The 17,743-nt window shown below is 43.7% G+C and overlaps 1 protein-coding gene across 1 annotated transcript; it reads right to left on the minus strand.

Moving 5' to 3' along the window:
- Window positions 1-573: 573 nt before the first annotated feature.
- On the minus strand, window positions 574-15,061 carry LOC115149030 (NF-kappa-B inhibitor alpha). Its single transcript, XM_029691494.1, has 6 exons — window positions 14,157-15,061; window positions 13,953-14,070; window positions 2,826-3,027; window positions 2,612-2,700; window positions 2,178-2,423; window positions 574-2,042 (listed from the first exon to the last, which is right to left on the minus strand). Exons 1-6 carry the CDS (start codon window positions 14,645-14,647, stop codon window positions 1,998-2,000), a joined length of 1,191 nt encoding a protein of 396 aa, XP_029547354.1. The 5' UTR covers window positions 14,648-15,061; the 3' UTR covers window positions 574-1,997.
- Window positions 15,062-17,743: the final 2,682 nt, after the last annotated feature.

The following is a 17,743-nucleotide window of genomic DNA, read 5'->3' on the forward strand; positions in this document are numbered from 1 at the left end:
GTGTTTTCACAAAAATGGATGTTGGGATGTTGAAAAATAGTGAAATTCTGAATTTAAATGATAGGGTGTTTACCTGGCTTACTTTGAATGCTGCCGTTTTCAGCTAACTAAATGACAATAAAGGTGAAATAAAAAAAAACAATACATTTCAACAATAAACATTTAAAAACAGGCCTGCTTGAGTGGACATGATTTATTCTCCAAATGAATCTAGCAACATTTTAAGCCAGGTTACCACACCAGCTTCCCCATAATTAAAATGTTAATAAGCACAGACTCCATTTTTGATCCAAGGACAAGAGGGTCCCTGACGAGTGGGACAAATGTGAGTGCAGGTACCATATGAGATTGTAAAGATGATTGATGATCAGAAGCAGCCGAATGGATTGTACAATAGCCTGTGAAACTGTGTCAAACTCTTTGCAAGTTAAACCATGAAAGTATGCATAACGTAGCCTCGGCTTCCGGATGCTGTAACTGTATTAAAGTAGTGCATGGAAGTAAAGTTAAACTACAACTGATTCAGAATCTATACTTTTGCATGTTCAGTGAGAATAAACAGCAGACACTGCATAGCCTCTTAATACTGTATTTATTTTAGTTTTAATTACAATAATCATGTAGACACCATGCTCCTGCTGACGAGTAAACACAGAGGCGTCCTAGCCTGTCAAATCACAAAGCGAATATACACCAGATTCTTTTAGACCAGGGATCTCCAACCCTTGTTCTGGGTGGGTCCCTGTGTTTGCTTCTTGTAGTTCCGTCTTTAATTGGTGAACTGTACATAAAATGGACTGAATGACGACACCACTCCAGAGACAGAGACAATCAGGCCCTGGTTAGAGCACTCCTATTCAGAGATTGATTCATTACTGAAATAGTTGGATCACATCACCCATGCGGTAGGTCAAATATCAATTCATGTAAATTTGCAGGTGTTCTCGAATACGTGAAATTATAATTTATTTTTCGACTGGAAGCAAAGATGATTTAGTACCAATGTGTTGAGTTTGCCCCTCCTTTCTCTTTCCATCCCAAATGAACTACTTACCTTGGCATGCATTAACCTCTACCTGATGTACATTCACATCTTCCCCTAACCCTGAACTGTTAATAATGCAAACATCTCAGATAATCCAAAACCCACATCCCTTATCTATAGCCTAATTTCACGATTAGCATTGAGAAGAAAATTAAATAAATCCATGCAGCTAAAGATCCCCATCAGAGGCAAGAAAATCATAATCAAGTGGTTATTTAAACTGAGGGAAAAGCTAAAAATAAATAAAAATAAAATTCAAAACAAGTCCCCAAATGCCAGCTATATCTGCCCCTTAGCAATAGCTTGAACTTAAAACATACAGTATGGGTCATTTGAGAACTTAATCGAGCTGCAATTCTTTAGCTTATAGAGACATATTTAAAAAAATAAATAAACAAATCCAATCCAACTGGTCTGTTTTACAGCACACTGCAGTATAAATGTGTTACTGGGTATTTAGACATCAAAACCTTTTCTGAAGAGGGGTATCAGCAGCCCATCTGAGCAGTGGAGTTGAATGTGAGCGAACGGTGGGGTGGGACATGTACAAGAGATGTGGCCACTAGTGGGCGGGGCCATGATTTGAGTTTGACAGCACACAGCTGAGTCCATGGTTGGATCATTCTCCCATGCTTAGAGTAGGCAACACTAGTCTTGGCAAGCTTAGCTCCAGACAGACACTAAAACCCATGTGATCCAACTAATATTAGCTTGCCCTCTGCACAATTTAAGGGAACTAATTTGAAGCTGGAACAACTGTGATCAGCTAATTCAAACAACTTAGTTCATGACTGGGTTGAGAACTGGAGTTCCCCAGCAGCCTTGATATATACAATTTACAGGCACACATACATACAAACATACATACACGAACCACACACACAATCTACATATATAGCTTAGCCCAACAGCAGTGCCATGACTCCATGTGGCTTAGTGTCCATGTTCATGGTTAGTGCACTCGTTGTCCATTGATAACAACGTCATCAAACTCTTCCTACAGGAGGAAAACAGAACAGCAGAGTTAATCGTCATGGAGTCATAAACCCAATAATAACACTTACAACCATGATAGACAATTTGTGCTCAAACATGTACAATGCTAACTGTAACTGCCCCAGACCACCCTCACATCTTCGCTCTCCCTCTCCTCTGCTTCCTCGTCCTCTTCATCCCGGACCTGTGTGTCAGAGGCCCCTCTAGCCTTGAGCAGGGCCTGTACCTCCTTGTTGGGCCTGTGCAGAGCGCAGTAGAGGGCCGTGTGGCCTGCATAGGAGGGCTGGTCTACATTGGCCCCCCCCTGCAGCAGTAGCTGCACCAGCCTGGGGCTCTGGGACTCCACGGCCCAGTGTAGAGGGGAGCGGCCTGAGCCCAGGTCCTGGAGGGGCAGGAGGGGAGAGAGGCATCATCATAACCTTTAAGTGTAATTATCTTGCTCATTAGGTAAGGGGACCTTTAATAATGAGTTTGATGGATGAAGTACTGAGGCATGTTAAAACCCAGCGGGCATAGAGGACCCACCCTGTCTTCATCAGTCTGATACAGTAACTAATGTGGGCTACTCACCCTCTGGTTAACATTGGCTCCTGCATCAATCAGCATGCTGATTATGTCCTCTTTGCCCCGCTGTACTGCCAAATGCAGTGCACTCACCCCTGAAAGAGAAGAGAGAGAGCGGAAGGGAGGGTGACATTACAAATAGAGAAACAAAGGTAAGCAGGGATGCAGAGTTTCTAACGGTAAAATAACTGGCTCCATGTCCTCGGGGTGATCCGTGTACCCGAGTAGTTGGTGACATGCAGGTAGTCAGTGCTCTGGCAGTTGGAGGTGATCTCTCGTACACAGTCCTGCCTCAGCTCCCTGACAGCCAGGTGCAGCGGTGTGTTCCCTCCCCTCTCCTGGAGCTCAGCGCTCGCAGCACCCCACAGCAGCCCTCGCACAAACTGGGACTGGTCCACTATGACAGCCAGGTGAAGGGCAGTCTGACAGAGGAAGAAAAGTGGACAAATAGTAACCAAAAGAGGAGATTTAAGAGGGACAGGAAAATGGAAGGTGACGTGTTAATTACATGTTAGTTTCAAGTTTTGTCTCGTGTGCACTCTCTTTCCCAACAATGCAGTAATCAATATCAGTAGTAAAAATAATAAAAATACTATAAAATAAAGTAGAACAAGAACACACGAGAAACATAAATAAGAACATTAATATGGAGTTGGTCACCCCTTTTCTGCTAAAAACAACCTCCACTCTTCTGGGAAGGCTTTCCACTAGATGTTGGAACATTGCTGTGGGCACTGATATTGGGCAATTAGGCCTGACTCGCAGTCAGCGTTCCAATTCATCCTAAAGGTATTCGATGGGATTGAGGTCAAGGCTCTGTGCAGGCCAGTCAAAGTTCTTCCACACCAATCTCAACAAACCATTTCTGTATGGACCTCACTTTCTGCACAGAGCAGCATTGTCATGCTGAAACAGGAAAGGGCCTTCCCCAAACTGTTGCCAAAGATGGAAGCACAGAATCGTCTAGAATGTCAATGTATGCTGTAGCGTTAAGATTTCCCTTCACCGGAACAAAGTGGCCTAGCCTGAACCATGAAAAAACAGCCCCAGACCATTATTCCTCCTCCAAACTTTACAGTTGGCACTATGTATTGGGGCATGTAGCATTCTCCTAGCATCCGCCAAACCCAGATTCATCCGTCAGACTGCCAGATGGTGAAGTGTGATTCATCAGTGCAGAGAATGCGTTTCCACTGCTCCAGAGTCCAATAGTGGCTAGCTTTACACCACTCCAGCCGACGCTTCGCATTGCGCATGGTGATCTTAGGCTTGTGTGCAGCTGCTCGGCCATGGAAAACCATTTCATGAAAATCCCAACAAACAATTATTGTGCCGACGTTGCTTCCAGAGGCAGTTTGGAACACGGTAGTGAGTTTTACAACCGAGGACAGAATTTTTACGCACTACAGTAATCGGTGGTCCCGTCTTGTGAGCTTGTGTGGCCTACCACTTCATGACCTGAGCCGTTGTTGCTCCTACAGTGAGGGAAAAAAGTATTTGATCCCTGCTGATTTTGTACGTTTGCCCACTGACAAAGAAATGATCAGTCTATAATTTTAATGGTAGGTTTATCTGAACAGTGAGAGACAGAATAACATAAAAATCCAGAACGCATGTCAAAAATGATTTGCATTTTAATGAGGGAAATAAGTATTTGACCCCTCTGCAAAACATGACTTAGTACTTGGTGGCAAAACCCTTGTTGGCAATCAGAGTTCAGACGTTTCTTGTAGTTGTCCACCAGGTTTGCACACATCTCAGGAGGGATTTTGTCCCACTCCTCTTTGCAGATCTTCTCCAAGTCATTAAGGTTTCGAGGCTGACGTTTGGAAACTCGAACCTTTAGCTCCCTCCACAGATTTTCTATGGGATTAAGGTCTGGAGACTGGCTAGACCACTCCAGGACCTTAATGTGCTTCTTCTTGAGCCACTCCTTTGTTGCCTTGGCCGTGTGTTGTGGGTCATTGTCATGCTGGAATACCCATCCACGACACATTTTCAATGCCCTGGCTGAGGGAAGGAGGTTCTCACCCAAGATTTGACGGTACATGGCACCGTCCATCGTCCCTTTGATGCGGTGAAGTTGTCCTGTCCCCTTAGCAGAAAAACTCCCCCAAAGCATAATGTTTCCACCTTCATGTTTGACGGTGGGGATGGTGTTCTTGGGGTCATAGGCTGCATTCCTCCTCCTCCAAACACGGCGAGTTGAGTTGATGCCAAAGAGCTCCATTTTGGTCTCATCTGACCACAACATTTTCACCCAGTTGTCCTCTGAATCATTCAGATGTTCATTGGCAAACTTCAGACGGGCATGTATATGTGCTTTCTTGAGCAGGGGGACCTTGCGGGCGCTGCAGGATTTCAGCCCTTCACGGTGTAGTGTGTTACCAATTGTTTTCTTGGTGACTATGGTCCCAGCTGCCTTGAGATCATTGACAAGATCCTCCCGTGTAGTTCTGGGCTGATTCCTCACCGTTCTTATGATCATTGCAACTCCACGAGGTGAGATCTTGCATGGAGCCCCAGGCCGAGGGATATTGACAGTTCTTTTGTGTTTCGTCCATTTGCGAATAATCGCACCAACTGTTGTCACCTTCTCACCAAGCTGCTTGGCGATGGTTTTGTAGCCCATTCCAGCCTTGTGTAGGTCTACAATCTTGTCCCCGACATCCTTGGAGAGCTCTTTGGTCTTGGCCATGGTGGAGAGTTTGGAATCTGATTGATTGATTGCTTCTGTGTTTTAGTACTATATCTCTTGACACAATGATGAAAATCATCATGGCCTCCAAACCCTCAAGCTGCATACTGGACCCTATTCCAACTAAACTACTGAAAAAGCTGCTTCCTGTGCTTGGCCCTCCTATGTTGAACATAATAAACGTCTCTCTATCCACCGGATGTGTACCAAGCTCACTAAAAGTGGCAGTAATAAAGCCTCTCTTGAAAAAGCCGAATCTTGACCCAGAAATTATAAAAAACTATCGGCCTATATCGAATCTTCCATTCCTCTCAAAAATTTTAGAAAAAGCTGTTGCGCAGCAACTCACTGCCTTCCTGAAGACAAACAATGTATACGAAACGCTTCAGTCTGGTTTTAGACCCCATCATAGCACTGAGACTGCACTTGTGAAGGTGGTAAATGACCTTTTAATGACGTCAGACCGAGGCTCTGCATCTGTCCTCGTGCTCCTAGATCTTAGTGCTGCTTTTGATACCATCGATCACCACATTCTTTTGGAGAGATTGGAAACCCAAATTGGTCTACATGGACAAGTTCTGGCCTGGTTTAGATCTTATCTGTCGGAAAGATATCAGTTTGTCTCTGTGAATGGTTTGTCCTCTGACAAATCAATTGTAAATTTCGGTGTTCCTCAAGGTTCCGTTTTAGGACCACTATTGTTTTCACTATATATTTTACCTCTTGGGGATGTCATTCGAAAACATAATGTTAAATTTCACTGCTATGCGGACGACACACAGCTGTACATTTAAATGAAACATGGTGAAGCTCCAAAATTGCCCTCGCTAGAAGCCTGTGTTTCAGACATAAGGAAGTGGATGGCTGCAAACTTTCTACTTTTAAACTCGGACAAAACAGAGATGCTTGTTCTAGGTCCCAAGAAACAAAGAGATCTTCTGTTCAATCTGACAATTCATCTGGATGGTTGTACAGTCGTCTCAAATAAAACTGTGAAGGACCTCGGTGTTACTCTGGACCCTGATCTCTCTTTTGAAGAACATATCAAGACTGTTTCAAGGACAGCTTTTTTCCATCTACGTAACATTGCAAAAATCAGAAACTTTCTGTCCAAAAATGACGCAGAAAAATTATTCCATGCTTTTGTTACTTCTAGGCTGGACTACTGCAATGCTCTACTTTCCGGCTACCCGGATAAAGCACTAAACAAACTTCAGTTAGTGCTAAATACGGCTGCTAGAATCCTGACTAGAACCAAAAAATTTGATCATATTACTCCAGTGCTAGCCTCCCTACACTGGCTTCCTGTTAAGGCAAGGGCTGATTTCAAGGTTTTACTGCTAACCTACAAAGCATTACATGGGCTTGCTCCTACCTATCTTTCCGATTTGGTCCTGCCGTACATACCTACACGTACGCTACGGTCACAAGACGCAGGCCTCCTAATTGTCCCTAGAATTTCTAAGCAAACGGCTGGAGGTAGGGCTTTCTCCTATAGAGCTCCATTTTTATGGAATGGTCTGCCTACCCATGTGAGAGACGCAGACTCAGTCTCAACCTTTAAGTCTTTACTGAAGACTTATCTCTTCAGTAGGTCCTATGATTAAGTGTAGTCTGGCCCAGGAGTGTGAAGGTGAACGGAAAGGCTGGAGCAACGAACCGCCCTTGCTGTCTCTGCCTTGCCGGTTCCCCTCTTTCCACTGGGATTCTCTGCCTCTAACCCTATTACAGGGGCTGAGTCACTGACTTACTGGTGTTCTTCCATGCCTTCCATGGGAGGGGTGCGTCACTTGAGTGGGTTGAGTCACTGACGTGGTCTTCCTGTCTGGGTTGGCGCCCCCCCCCCCTTGGGTTGTGCCATGGCGGAGATTTTTGTGGGCTATACTCGGCCTTGTCTTCAGACGGTAAGTTGGTGGTTGTAGACATCCCTCTAGTGGTGTGGGGGCTGTGCTTTGGCAAAGTGGGTGGGGTTATACCCTGCCTGTTTGGCCCTGTCCGGGGGTATCATCGGATGGGGCCACAGTGTCTTCTGATCCCTCCTGTCTCAGCCTCCAGTATTTATGCTGCAGTAGTTTGTGCCGGGGGGCTAGGGTCAGTCTGTTTCATCTGGAGTATTCTCTTGTCTTATCCGGTGTCCTGTGTGAATTTAAATATGCTCTCTCTAATTCTCTCTTTCTCTCTTTCTTTCTTTCTCTCGGAGGACCTGAGCCCTAGGACCATGCCTCGGGACTACCTGGCATGATGACTCCTTGCTGTCCCCAGTCCACCTGGCCATGCTGCTGCTCCAGTTTCAACTGTTCTGCCTGCGGCTACGGAACCCTGACCTGTTCACCGGACGTGCTTGTTGCACCCTCGACAACTACAATGATTATTATTATTTGACCATGCTGGTCATTTATGAACATTTTAACATCTTGACCATGTTCTGTTATAATATCCACCCGGCACAGCCAGAAGAGGACTGGCCACCCCTCATAGCCTGGTTCCTCTCTAGGTTTCTTCCTAGGTTTTTGGCCTTTCTAGGGAGTTTTTCCTAGGGAGTTTTTCCTAGCCACCGTGCCTCTTTCACATGCATTGCTTGCTGTTTGGGGTTTTAGGCTGGGTTTCTGTACAGCACTTTGAGATTTCAGCTGATATACGAAGGGCTATATAAATAAAATTTGATTTGATTTTGATTTCTGTGGACAGGTGTATTTTATACAGGTAACAAACTGAGATTAGGAGCACTCTGATTGAGAGGGGGTCAAATACTTATTTCCCTCATTAAAATGCAAATCAATTTATAACATTTTTGACATGCTTTTTTCTGGATTTTTTTGTTGTTATTCTGTCTCTCACTGTTCAAATAAACCTACCATTAAAATTATAGACTGATAATTTCTGTCAGTGGGCAAACATACAAAATCAGCAGGGAATCAAATACTTTTCCCCCTCACTGTAGATGTTTCCGCTTCACAACAACAGCACTTACAGTTGATCGGGGCAGTTCTAGCAGGGCAGAAACTTGACGAATTGACTTGTTGGAAAGGTGGCATCCTATGACAGTGCCATGTTGAAAGTAACTGAACTCTTCAGTAAGGCCAATGTTTGTCTATGGAGATTGCATGGCTGTGTTCTCTATTTTATACACCTATCAGCAATGGGTGTGGTTGAAATAGCCAAATCCACAAATTTGAAGGGGTGTCCACATACTTTTGTATATACAGGGTCAGTACCAATACCATATTTACAATGTGCAGGAATACTGGTGTGGTAAGGCTAGATATGGAGAGGGCACAAGAGCTTGGTGGCACCTTAATTGGGGAGGACGGGCTCATGGTAATGGCTGGAGAGGAATTAGTGGAATGGTATCAAATACATTAAACATATGGTTTCAGCATTTATTATGAACCGTATTCCCCTCAGCAGCCTCCGCTGGTATAAGGGGAAGGTGACTTGGCATCAGGATATAAGATCAACAGAGTAGCAGCAGAGTATGATGATTGTATGCAAGTGTGTGCGCGTTTTTTTAGATTATGTATGAATGTGTGGAGTGTTGTGTGTGAACAAATGAAGTGTGTGCACGTGAATGTGTGTGTTGGAGTGTCAGTGTGAGGATCAATGCAGATAGTCCGTGTAGCCATTTTGTTAGCAGTAATAAATCCCCCACTGTGAAATCCGCATATGCTGGCGTGGCGGATCTAGGTTCAGTAGAGCAGTGGAACCGTTAGCTATTAGCAATGCTGGTGTATTTATTCAATCACTTTTTCACAGCATCCTTTTTGATTTAAACAAAACTTTCCCTATGCGTTTGCCCATGGAAGAAGTATTCAGAAATTGACTTTTTGGACCTGAATGCCGAAGTATTCAGGAGATAGAGGTGCTCAAAGTTTACCCATTTTGCATACCCCACCATACCATGAACATCCATGTCTTCATCACTGGAAAAGATAAACAGTTGAGATTGATATCTAAATGCTTACAAACAGGGTTGTAAAATGTTTTGTAATAAAAATGTCACCTTTAACGTCAATTGTCCAAAAATTTGTAAACTCCGATTTTTTTCATATGTTGTAGCTTACTTAGACCCTGGTTTACATCATCTGAGGTTGTGTTGTAACCGTCATCAGTTGAGACAGAACATACTCTTGAATACAGGGTGGGTGCAATAATGTACTTTACAAAAATATACAGTGCCTTCGGAAAGTATTCAGACCCCTTGACAATACGCCATAATGACAAAGCAAAAACTGTTTAGAAATGTTTGCAAATGTGTAATATATATAAAAACAGAAATACCTTATTTACATATGCATTCAGACCCTTTGCTATGAGACTCGATATTGAGCTCAGGTCCATTCTATTTCCATTGATCATCCATGAGATGTTTCTACAACTTGGAGTCCACCTGTGGTAAATTCACTTGATTGGACATGATTTGGAAAGGCACACACACGTCTAGATAAGGTCCCACAGTTGACAGTGCATGTCAGAGCAAAAACCAAGCCATGAGGTCGAAGGAATTGTCCGTAGAGATCCGAGACAGGATTGTGTCGAGGCACAGATCTGGGGAAGGGTACCAAAACATTTCTGCAGCATTGAAGGTATCCAAGAACACAGTGGCCTCCATCATTCTTAAAATGGAAGAAGTTTGGAACCACCAAAACTCTTCCTAGAGCTGGCTTCCCGGCCAAACTGAGCAATCGGAGGAGAAGGGCCTTGGTCAGGGAGGTGACCAAGAAGCCAATGGTCACTCTAACAGAGCTCTAGTGTTCCTCTGTGGAGATGGGAGAACCTTCCAGAAGGACAACCATCTCTGCAGCACTCCACCAGTCAGGCCTTTAAAGTAGTGGCCAGACGGAAGCCACTCCTCAGTAAAAAAAAGGCACATGACAGCCCGCTTGGAGTGGCCGAAAGGCACCTAAAGAACTGATGAAACCAAAATTGAACTCTTTGGCCTGAATGCCAAGCGTCACACCTAGAGGAAAGGGTCGAGGCAAAGAAGTACAGAGAGATCCTTGATGAAAACCTGCTTCAGAGTGCTCAGGACCTCAGTCTGGGGTGAAGGTTCACCTTCCAACAGGACAACAACCCTAAGCACACAGCCAAGACAACGCAGGAGTGGCTTTGGGACAAGTCTCTGGAGAGACCTGAAAAATAGATGTGCAGCAACGCTCCCCATCCAACCTGACAGAGCTTGAGAGGATCTGCAGAGAAGAACAGGAGAAACTCCCCAAATACAGATGTGCCAATTTTGTAGTGTCATACCCAAGAAAACTCTAGGCTGTAATCGCTGCTTCAACAAAGTACTGAGTAAAGTGTCTGAATAGTTATGTAAATGTGAGTTTTATTTTTTCTACATTTGCTAAAATGTAGGTTGAGTTCGGGGAAAAAAACGATTTAATCAATTTTAGAATAAGGCTGTATGTAACAAAATGTGGAAAAAGTCAAGGGGTCTGAATCCATTCTGAATGCACTGTGTGTGTGTATACACACACACACACACACACACACACACACACACACACACACACACACACACACACACACACACACACACACACACACTACCGGTCAAAAGTTTTAGAACACCTACACATTCAAGGGTTTTTCTTTATTTTTACATTTTAGAATAATAGTGAAGACAAAATTATAAAATAACACATGTAATCAGGAAGTAACAAAGTGTTAAACAAATCAAAATATATATATTGGAGATTCTTCAAAGTAGCCACCTTTTGCCTTGATGGCAGCTTTGCACACTCTTGGCATTCTCTCAACCAGCTTCACCTGGAATGCATTTCCAACAGTCTTGAAGGAGTTCCCACATATGCTGAGCACTTGTTGGATGCATTTCCTTCACTCTGCGGTCCGACTCATCCCAAACCATCTCAATTTGGTTGAGGTTGGGGGATTGTGGAGGCCAAGTCATCTGATGCAGCACTCCATCCCTCTCCTTCTTGGTAAAATAGCCCTTGCACAGCCTGGAGATGTGTTGAGTCACTGTCCTGTTGAAAAACAAATGATAGTGGGACTAAGCGCAAACCAGATGGGATGGCGTATCGCTGCAGAATGCTGTGGTAGCCATGCTGGTTAAGTGCCTTGAATTCTAAATAAATCACTGACAGTGTCACCAGCAAAGCACCCCAACACCACCTCCTCCATGCTTCACGGTGGGAAATACACATGCAGAGATCATCTGTTCACCCACACAGTGTCTCACAAAGACACAGCTGTTGGAACCAAAAATTTCCACCGATCTAATGTCCATTGCTCGTGTTTCTTGGCCCAAGCAAGTCTCTTCTTCTCATTGGTGTCCTTTTAGTTGTGGTTTCTTCACAGCAATTCAACCATGAAGGCCTGATTCACACAGCCTCCTCTGAACAGTTGATGTTGAGACGTGTCTGTTACTTGAATTCTATGAAGCATTTATTTGGGCTGCAATTTCTGAGGCTGGTAACTCTAATGAACATCCTCTGTAGCAGAGATAACTCCGGGTCTTCCATTCCTGTGGCGGTCCTCATGAGAGCCAGTTTCTTGATGGTTTTTGCGACTGCACTTTAAGAAACTTTCAAAGTTCTTGAAATGTTTCCTATTGACTGACCTTCATGTCTTAAAGTAATGGACTGTCATTCCTCTTTGCTTATTTGAGTTGTTCTTGCTATAATACGTACTTGTTTTTTCCCCCCAAATAGGGCTATCTTCTGTATTACACCCCCCCACCTTGTCACAACAACTGATTGGATCAAACACATTAAGCAAAGATATTCCACAAATTATCAAGGCACACCTGTTAATTGAAATGCATTCCAGGTGACTACCTCATGAAGCTGGTTGAGAGAATGCCAACAGTGTGCAAAGCTATCATCAAGGCAAATGGTGGCTATTTGAAGAATCTCAAATATATTTTGATTTGTTTAAGACCTGTATGGTTGCTACATGATTCAATGTGTGTTATTTCATCATTTTGATGTCTTCACTATTGTTCTACAATGTATTAAATAGTAAAAATAAAAACCCTTAATTAGGTGTTCTAAAACTTTTGACCGGTAGTGCGTGTACATTTTTTTTGTAAGAAAAACAAATTTGACAACCCTGTTTGTAAGCTTTTAAATTATATGAATCTCAACCGTTTATCCATTACAGTGGTGAAGACATGGATGTTTCATGGTATGGTGGGGTATGCAAAATGGGTCAACTTCAACCACCTTTGTCTCTTGAATGTTGACATTCAGGTCCAAAAAGTCACTGTTCTGAGCACTTCTACAATGGGCAAATATGTATAGAAGGTTTTGTTCAAATCAAAAGGGGTGCTGTCAAGTGATTGAATTCAAATAGATTTAACCTACAGCGTTGCTCCCTATTGTATTGAGTTGCACAATAACAGTCTTTGGGAAGCCAGAAGTTAAATAAAATTCCATTTCAACTTACTGTGCCAGTGGGCAGGACGGTTGGTCATTAAAAGGGGGGGAAAATTTGTTAAAATATCTAAAAGGAACATATTACTTAACAGACTTTCCAAATGTGGGTCTGTGGTAGACCCACTTCCTCTCTGCTTACATCATGTCAAAATAAGTCCCCCACAAGGTATTCATTGATCGTGGACTTCAGGAAACAGCAGAGGGAGCAGCCCCCTATCCACGTCGACGGGACAGCAGTGGAGAAGGTGGAAAGTTAAGTTCTTCGGGGTACACGTCACAGACAAACGGAAATGGTCCACGCACACAGACAGTGTGGTGAAGAAGGCCTCTTCAACCTCAGGAGGCTGAAGAAATTTGGCTTGTCACCTAAGACCCTTTCAAACTTTTACACATGCACAATTCAGAGCATCCTGTCGGCTGCATCACCGCCTGGTACGGCAACTGCACTGCCTACAACCGTAGGGCTGTCCAGAGGGGGGTGCGGTCTGCACAACGCATCACCACGGGCAAACTACTTGCCCTCCAGGACACACACAGCACCCGATTTCACAGGAAGGCAACAACAACAAAAAAGGTCATCAAGGACAACAACCACCCGAGCCTCTGCCTGTTCACCCCGCTACCATCTAGAAGGCGAGGTCAGTATAGGTGCATCAAAGCTGGGACCGAGAGACTGAAAAATAGCTTCTCTCTCAAGGCCATCAGAATTAAACAGGCATCACTAACATAGGCTGCTGCCTACATGCAGACTTGAAATCATTGGCCACTTTAATAATGCCACTTTAATAATGATGTTTACATATCTTGCATTACTCATCCCATATGTATATACTGTATTTTATACCATCTTGCCTATGCCTGCTAAGTCATTGCTCATCCATATATTTATATATTCTTAATCCATCCCTTTACTTAGATGTGTGTATTAGGTAGATGTTGTGGAATTGTTTGATTACTTGTTGATATTGCTGCACTGTCGGAACTAGAAGCACACAAGCATTTCACAACACTCACAATAACACCTGCTTACCATGTGTATGTGACCAATAAAATGTGATTCGATTTTTTGTCCACATATGGCACACTTGCAGGACTTTTATTTTGACATGAGGTTAGCAGAGAAGAAGTGGGTCTACAACAGACCTACAATTGGAAAGTCTTTAATAATACGTTTCTTTAGATATTTTGTCTCAAATTTCACCGTAAATACTCCAGTGTTGCTAATGCAGCTATGTGTCCTTGTGCTTACCTGTCCCAAGTGGTTCTGAATGTCCAGGTAAGGCACCCAGCTCCTGTCCAGCGCTATCACCCCCAGAAGGTACTGTACGAAGGCCCAGTGCTCGTGGATAAGAGCCAAGTGAAGAGCCCTATGAGCAAAGGAGGTGTTTGAGATAAGTACAAACAGCCAACAAACTGCTGTTCACCATGTGAATAGTAAGGAGAGGCTTCTCACGTGTCTCCATCCTCAGACACAAAGTTCAGTGTGTTGAACATCTCTCTTCTCCGTCTTTCCTCCTCTGGGATCAGTGCTGCTTGCCTCCCACTGTCATCCACTGTGTCACTGATAACTGGTTCATTCAGGTGCATGGTCCCCAGCCCCTGTGATATACTCCCCATAGTCTCATCTGTAATTGAATCCCCTATAGCCGAGTCCAACCTCTCTTCACCCCCCGGTGAACTACAGTCCATGGGGCGCTTGTCAGTGTCATCCAGTGATGGGTAGGAGGTCGTGTACGGAGGGGAACCGGGCCCCCATGTTTGGGATGTCTCGTTGCTGAAGGGGTCATCCAGACTCAGCGCTGCTCCACTCAGACAATCTAGCCCACTGTCGCACCAATCCTCCGGTCTAGAAGTACCCAGAGCGTCGTGTTTTTCAAGCCCGAAGTGAAGTTCAGGCCGTGTAGGCGGCTTTCCAGAATCGCACCTGGGCTGAATACCAGCCATTACGAATACCGTTGCTAGCTAGCTATGCACTTTTTTTTTATAGATTCCTCTGCAATAATGGCAATAACAGCTGGTTAAAATTAGTGTATATTTACTTTTAGTAGCTAGCCTGATAGCAAACTGTCTAAAGAAAAGTAACAAGCTAACGTTAGCTGTGCTGTCAAGCTGGTAACTGTCTGCAGTAGCAGTTGGCTAGCTTGCAAGCAAAAGTGCTAGGATCAGGCTAAGAAAACAGCGCAGCGCTGCACCTAAGCTCTAACTGATAAAGTTAATCTTTTAAAAGGTTATTTAAGGAGTAAAATAAATGTTACCGTCTTAAGTTGTTTTCAAGTCAAGGCGTCTTGCTAAAATAGTTGTCCTGGGGAATTCCCAAGCCTCTCCAGTCTAATGTTAGAAGGATCAAAATACAGTGAAAGTAGGTTCTGCGCGCATGCGTGTAATTGCATATCCGATTGGTCCTTTATTACTGTACTGCCACAGACAAAAAGGGAAACCTGGTTAGTTACCAGCAGAGCTCTAAATACTGTACACGACCTTTTCATATGTACAGTGAGATAGTCAGATAATACATTATTCATTTCATTTTTGGCTTCATTCATCTCAATAAATATATTACTTTACAGACAATTGCTGGGTTTGCTCTGAAAGCCTGCTTTATATTGCATATGTGTGTGTCTTCTTAAGCGCATAATAGTCCAAATGATCTTGATCCTTGATACCACCATCAATTCATTTGATTGCATTAACTGTTATAATCACTGAATGAACAAAGATCTGGAGTAAAAAAAAAAAAAAACACTAAAAGTCAGATGGATTTTAGGAGGATATCGTATCCACATCCACAGGATGGCGCCAGAGGTGTACACGAAAACCACGTTTTAATTTCTCTGTTTTATCTGTAAGCAGATCATTTCTCAGGATTCATTACTAATTGCAACTAATTTGTTGAATGCAATAACGGTATGAAATATTAAATTTCAGAAAAAGGCCAAAAGGAAAATAAGGAAATTCAGCAAAGAAAGATGCTACATGACATGATTATGGTATTTCATGGTTAATTTTGTGTGAAAAGGTGTTCAAAGAAACTTAAGGAATACCTGAGTGTCAGAGAATGCAGAGGGTTGTTTGAAGGGGAGTAAGGTGTGTGTGTGTGTGTGTGTGTGTGTGTGTGTGTGTGTGTGTGTGTGTGTGTGTGTGTGTGTGTGTGTGTGTCTGTGTGTGTGTGTGTGTGTGTGTGTGTGTCTGTGTGTGTGTGTGTGTGTGTCTGTGTGTGTGTGTGTGTGTCTGTGTGTGTGTGTGTGTGTGTGTGTGTGTGTGTGTGTGTCTGTGTGTGTGTGTGTGTGTGTCTCTGTGTGTGTGTGTGTGTGTGTGTCTGTGTGTGTGTGTGTGTGTGTGTGTGTGTGTGTGTGTGAATGAATGAGAGAGGCACTCAAATCATAACACCTTAATGAATTCTCACCTCCAGTATCACCATCCAACAGAGGTGAAAGAAGTGATAGAGCGAAAAATGACATGGTCTGACAGACATTATGTCAGTCTGAAAAAGAAAGAGGACCAACCACTGCCATAACCTGGCATGCAGGTCCTCTGTGCTGCTCCTTCTGCTGCCCGTGCTAGTGGTACTGCTAGCAGTAGCACAGGGCTGGTGGGTGGCAGCAACCTGCTGTCAGGGGCAATTAGGAAATAAGATTAGCCCACATTTTCTTTATGCAGCCTGCTTCCATCTATGTATTGATTTGGAAGGTGAATGTATGGGGCAGAGGAGGCTGGTGGGAGGAGCTATTGGAGGACAGGCTCATTGTAATGGCTGGAATGGAATAAATGTAATGGAGTCAAACATGTCTTTTCCATATGTTTGATACTTTCCCTTTATTCCAATTCAGCCATTACAATGAGTCTGTCCTCCTATAGCTCCTCCCACCAGCCTCCTCTGGTGTGGGGGGAGGGTTTTAGTGATTGGAGGGAAAGGGTTTAGAAAAAAATGGCAAAGTAAATGGATTTCAACCAGCTAGTGGCCCATGGAAAGGCATGTGTACTGTATAGAGATGCTGGAGGTAGCAGGGTTTAGTTCAGCACAGCACAGCAGCATGTGGCCGTGCCAAAGATGAACTGCTGCTGCAGATGAACATATGGATAATTAGCATGGGAGCTGAACTCAGCCTGGTCGTCCTGCTCTGTATGTGAGGGGAGAGGAGGCGCTTCCCATGGGAAGCCCATGATTTGGTGCTGATGGGGGAGGGAGAGATCACCAATCTACGCTACAGCAGCTCTCTGAAAAGTGCTGGCCTGTGCTCTTCTGTGGACATTCTTCAATGCTGGCAGCAGCACAAGAATCCCCTCCCCACCCACCCCTTCCCCATCCTACCTCGACCACCCTTTCCCCAGATCACTGTGGTGATCTTATTTACAGTCAGTGGAAGATCTTACAGGAGAGAGATAGTGAGGTTAAAGGAGAAGTTGACTTTATTTTAACCAAATCTATTTGCAATGTAAATGTAAGTTATATTCCATTTTGTGCAACTCGAGCGATACTTCTCTGTGTAGCCCACAATACTTTCCCTGCACAAAATGGAATATAATGTTGCTGATAAAGTTAGCATTACACAAGTTCATGTGTACAACATTTAATAAAGACCTGCATCACTATACTGAGAGCGTTGTCATTTCTTAAAATGATGTATGTGGGTGTTTTTGGAGCCTTTGTTCGTGTTTTTCTGTGCCCCTTCAGTTGCTGAACAAGCATGAAGTATATTGCTGATGGGGTATGTTTCTCAAAAACAAGTGTCTGGGCACTTCTATAAACATGCCATTTACATCGAAATAGACATTTCGTTCAAATAAAGTTAACTTCTCTTTTAAGTAAGCAATGACTATTTTAACAGCAGTACTAACAGATTACTGAGTTCTACAGGGGTGCTCATCTGCTCTAACCCAATATGATGTGTGTGTGCGTGCTTGTGAGTTTCTGTTTGACCTCTCCTCTGAAACTGAACGTGATGAAGGATATATGTGCTCCTACTGTAACTGACTCTACACTGCTCAGGCCTTCTGTGTTTTGATTCATTTAGGCACTAGCAGACTTGAAGATAACTCTCC

Source organism: Salmo trutta, chromosome 15 (genome assembly GCF_901001165.1).
Source record: "Salmo trutta chromosome 15, fSalTru1.1, whole genome shotgun sequence".
In the NCBI taxonomy this organism is placed as follows: domain Eukaryota; kingdom Metazoa; phylum Chordata; class Actinopteri; order Salmoniformes; family Salmonidae; genus Salmo; species Salmo trutta.

Bases quoted from the DNA above. Each gene is read 5' to 3' on its own strand.
- LOC115149030 (XM_029691494.1), bottom strand. From the start codon at position 14,647: ATGGCTGGTATTCAGCCCAGGTGCGATTCTGGAAAGCCGCCTACACGG. The intron at 2,701-2,825 runs GTACACGGATCA...CTTCTCTTTCAG, and splicing joins GCATGTCACCAACTACTCGG to GGGTGAGTGCACTGCATTTG. The intron at 2,424-2,611 runs GTGAGTAGCCCA...CTGCCCCTCCAG, and splicing joins GAGCCAATGTTAACCAGAGG to GACCTGGGCTCAGGCCGCTC.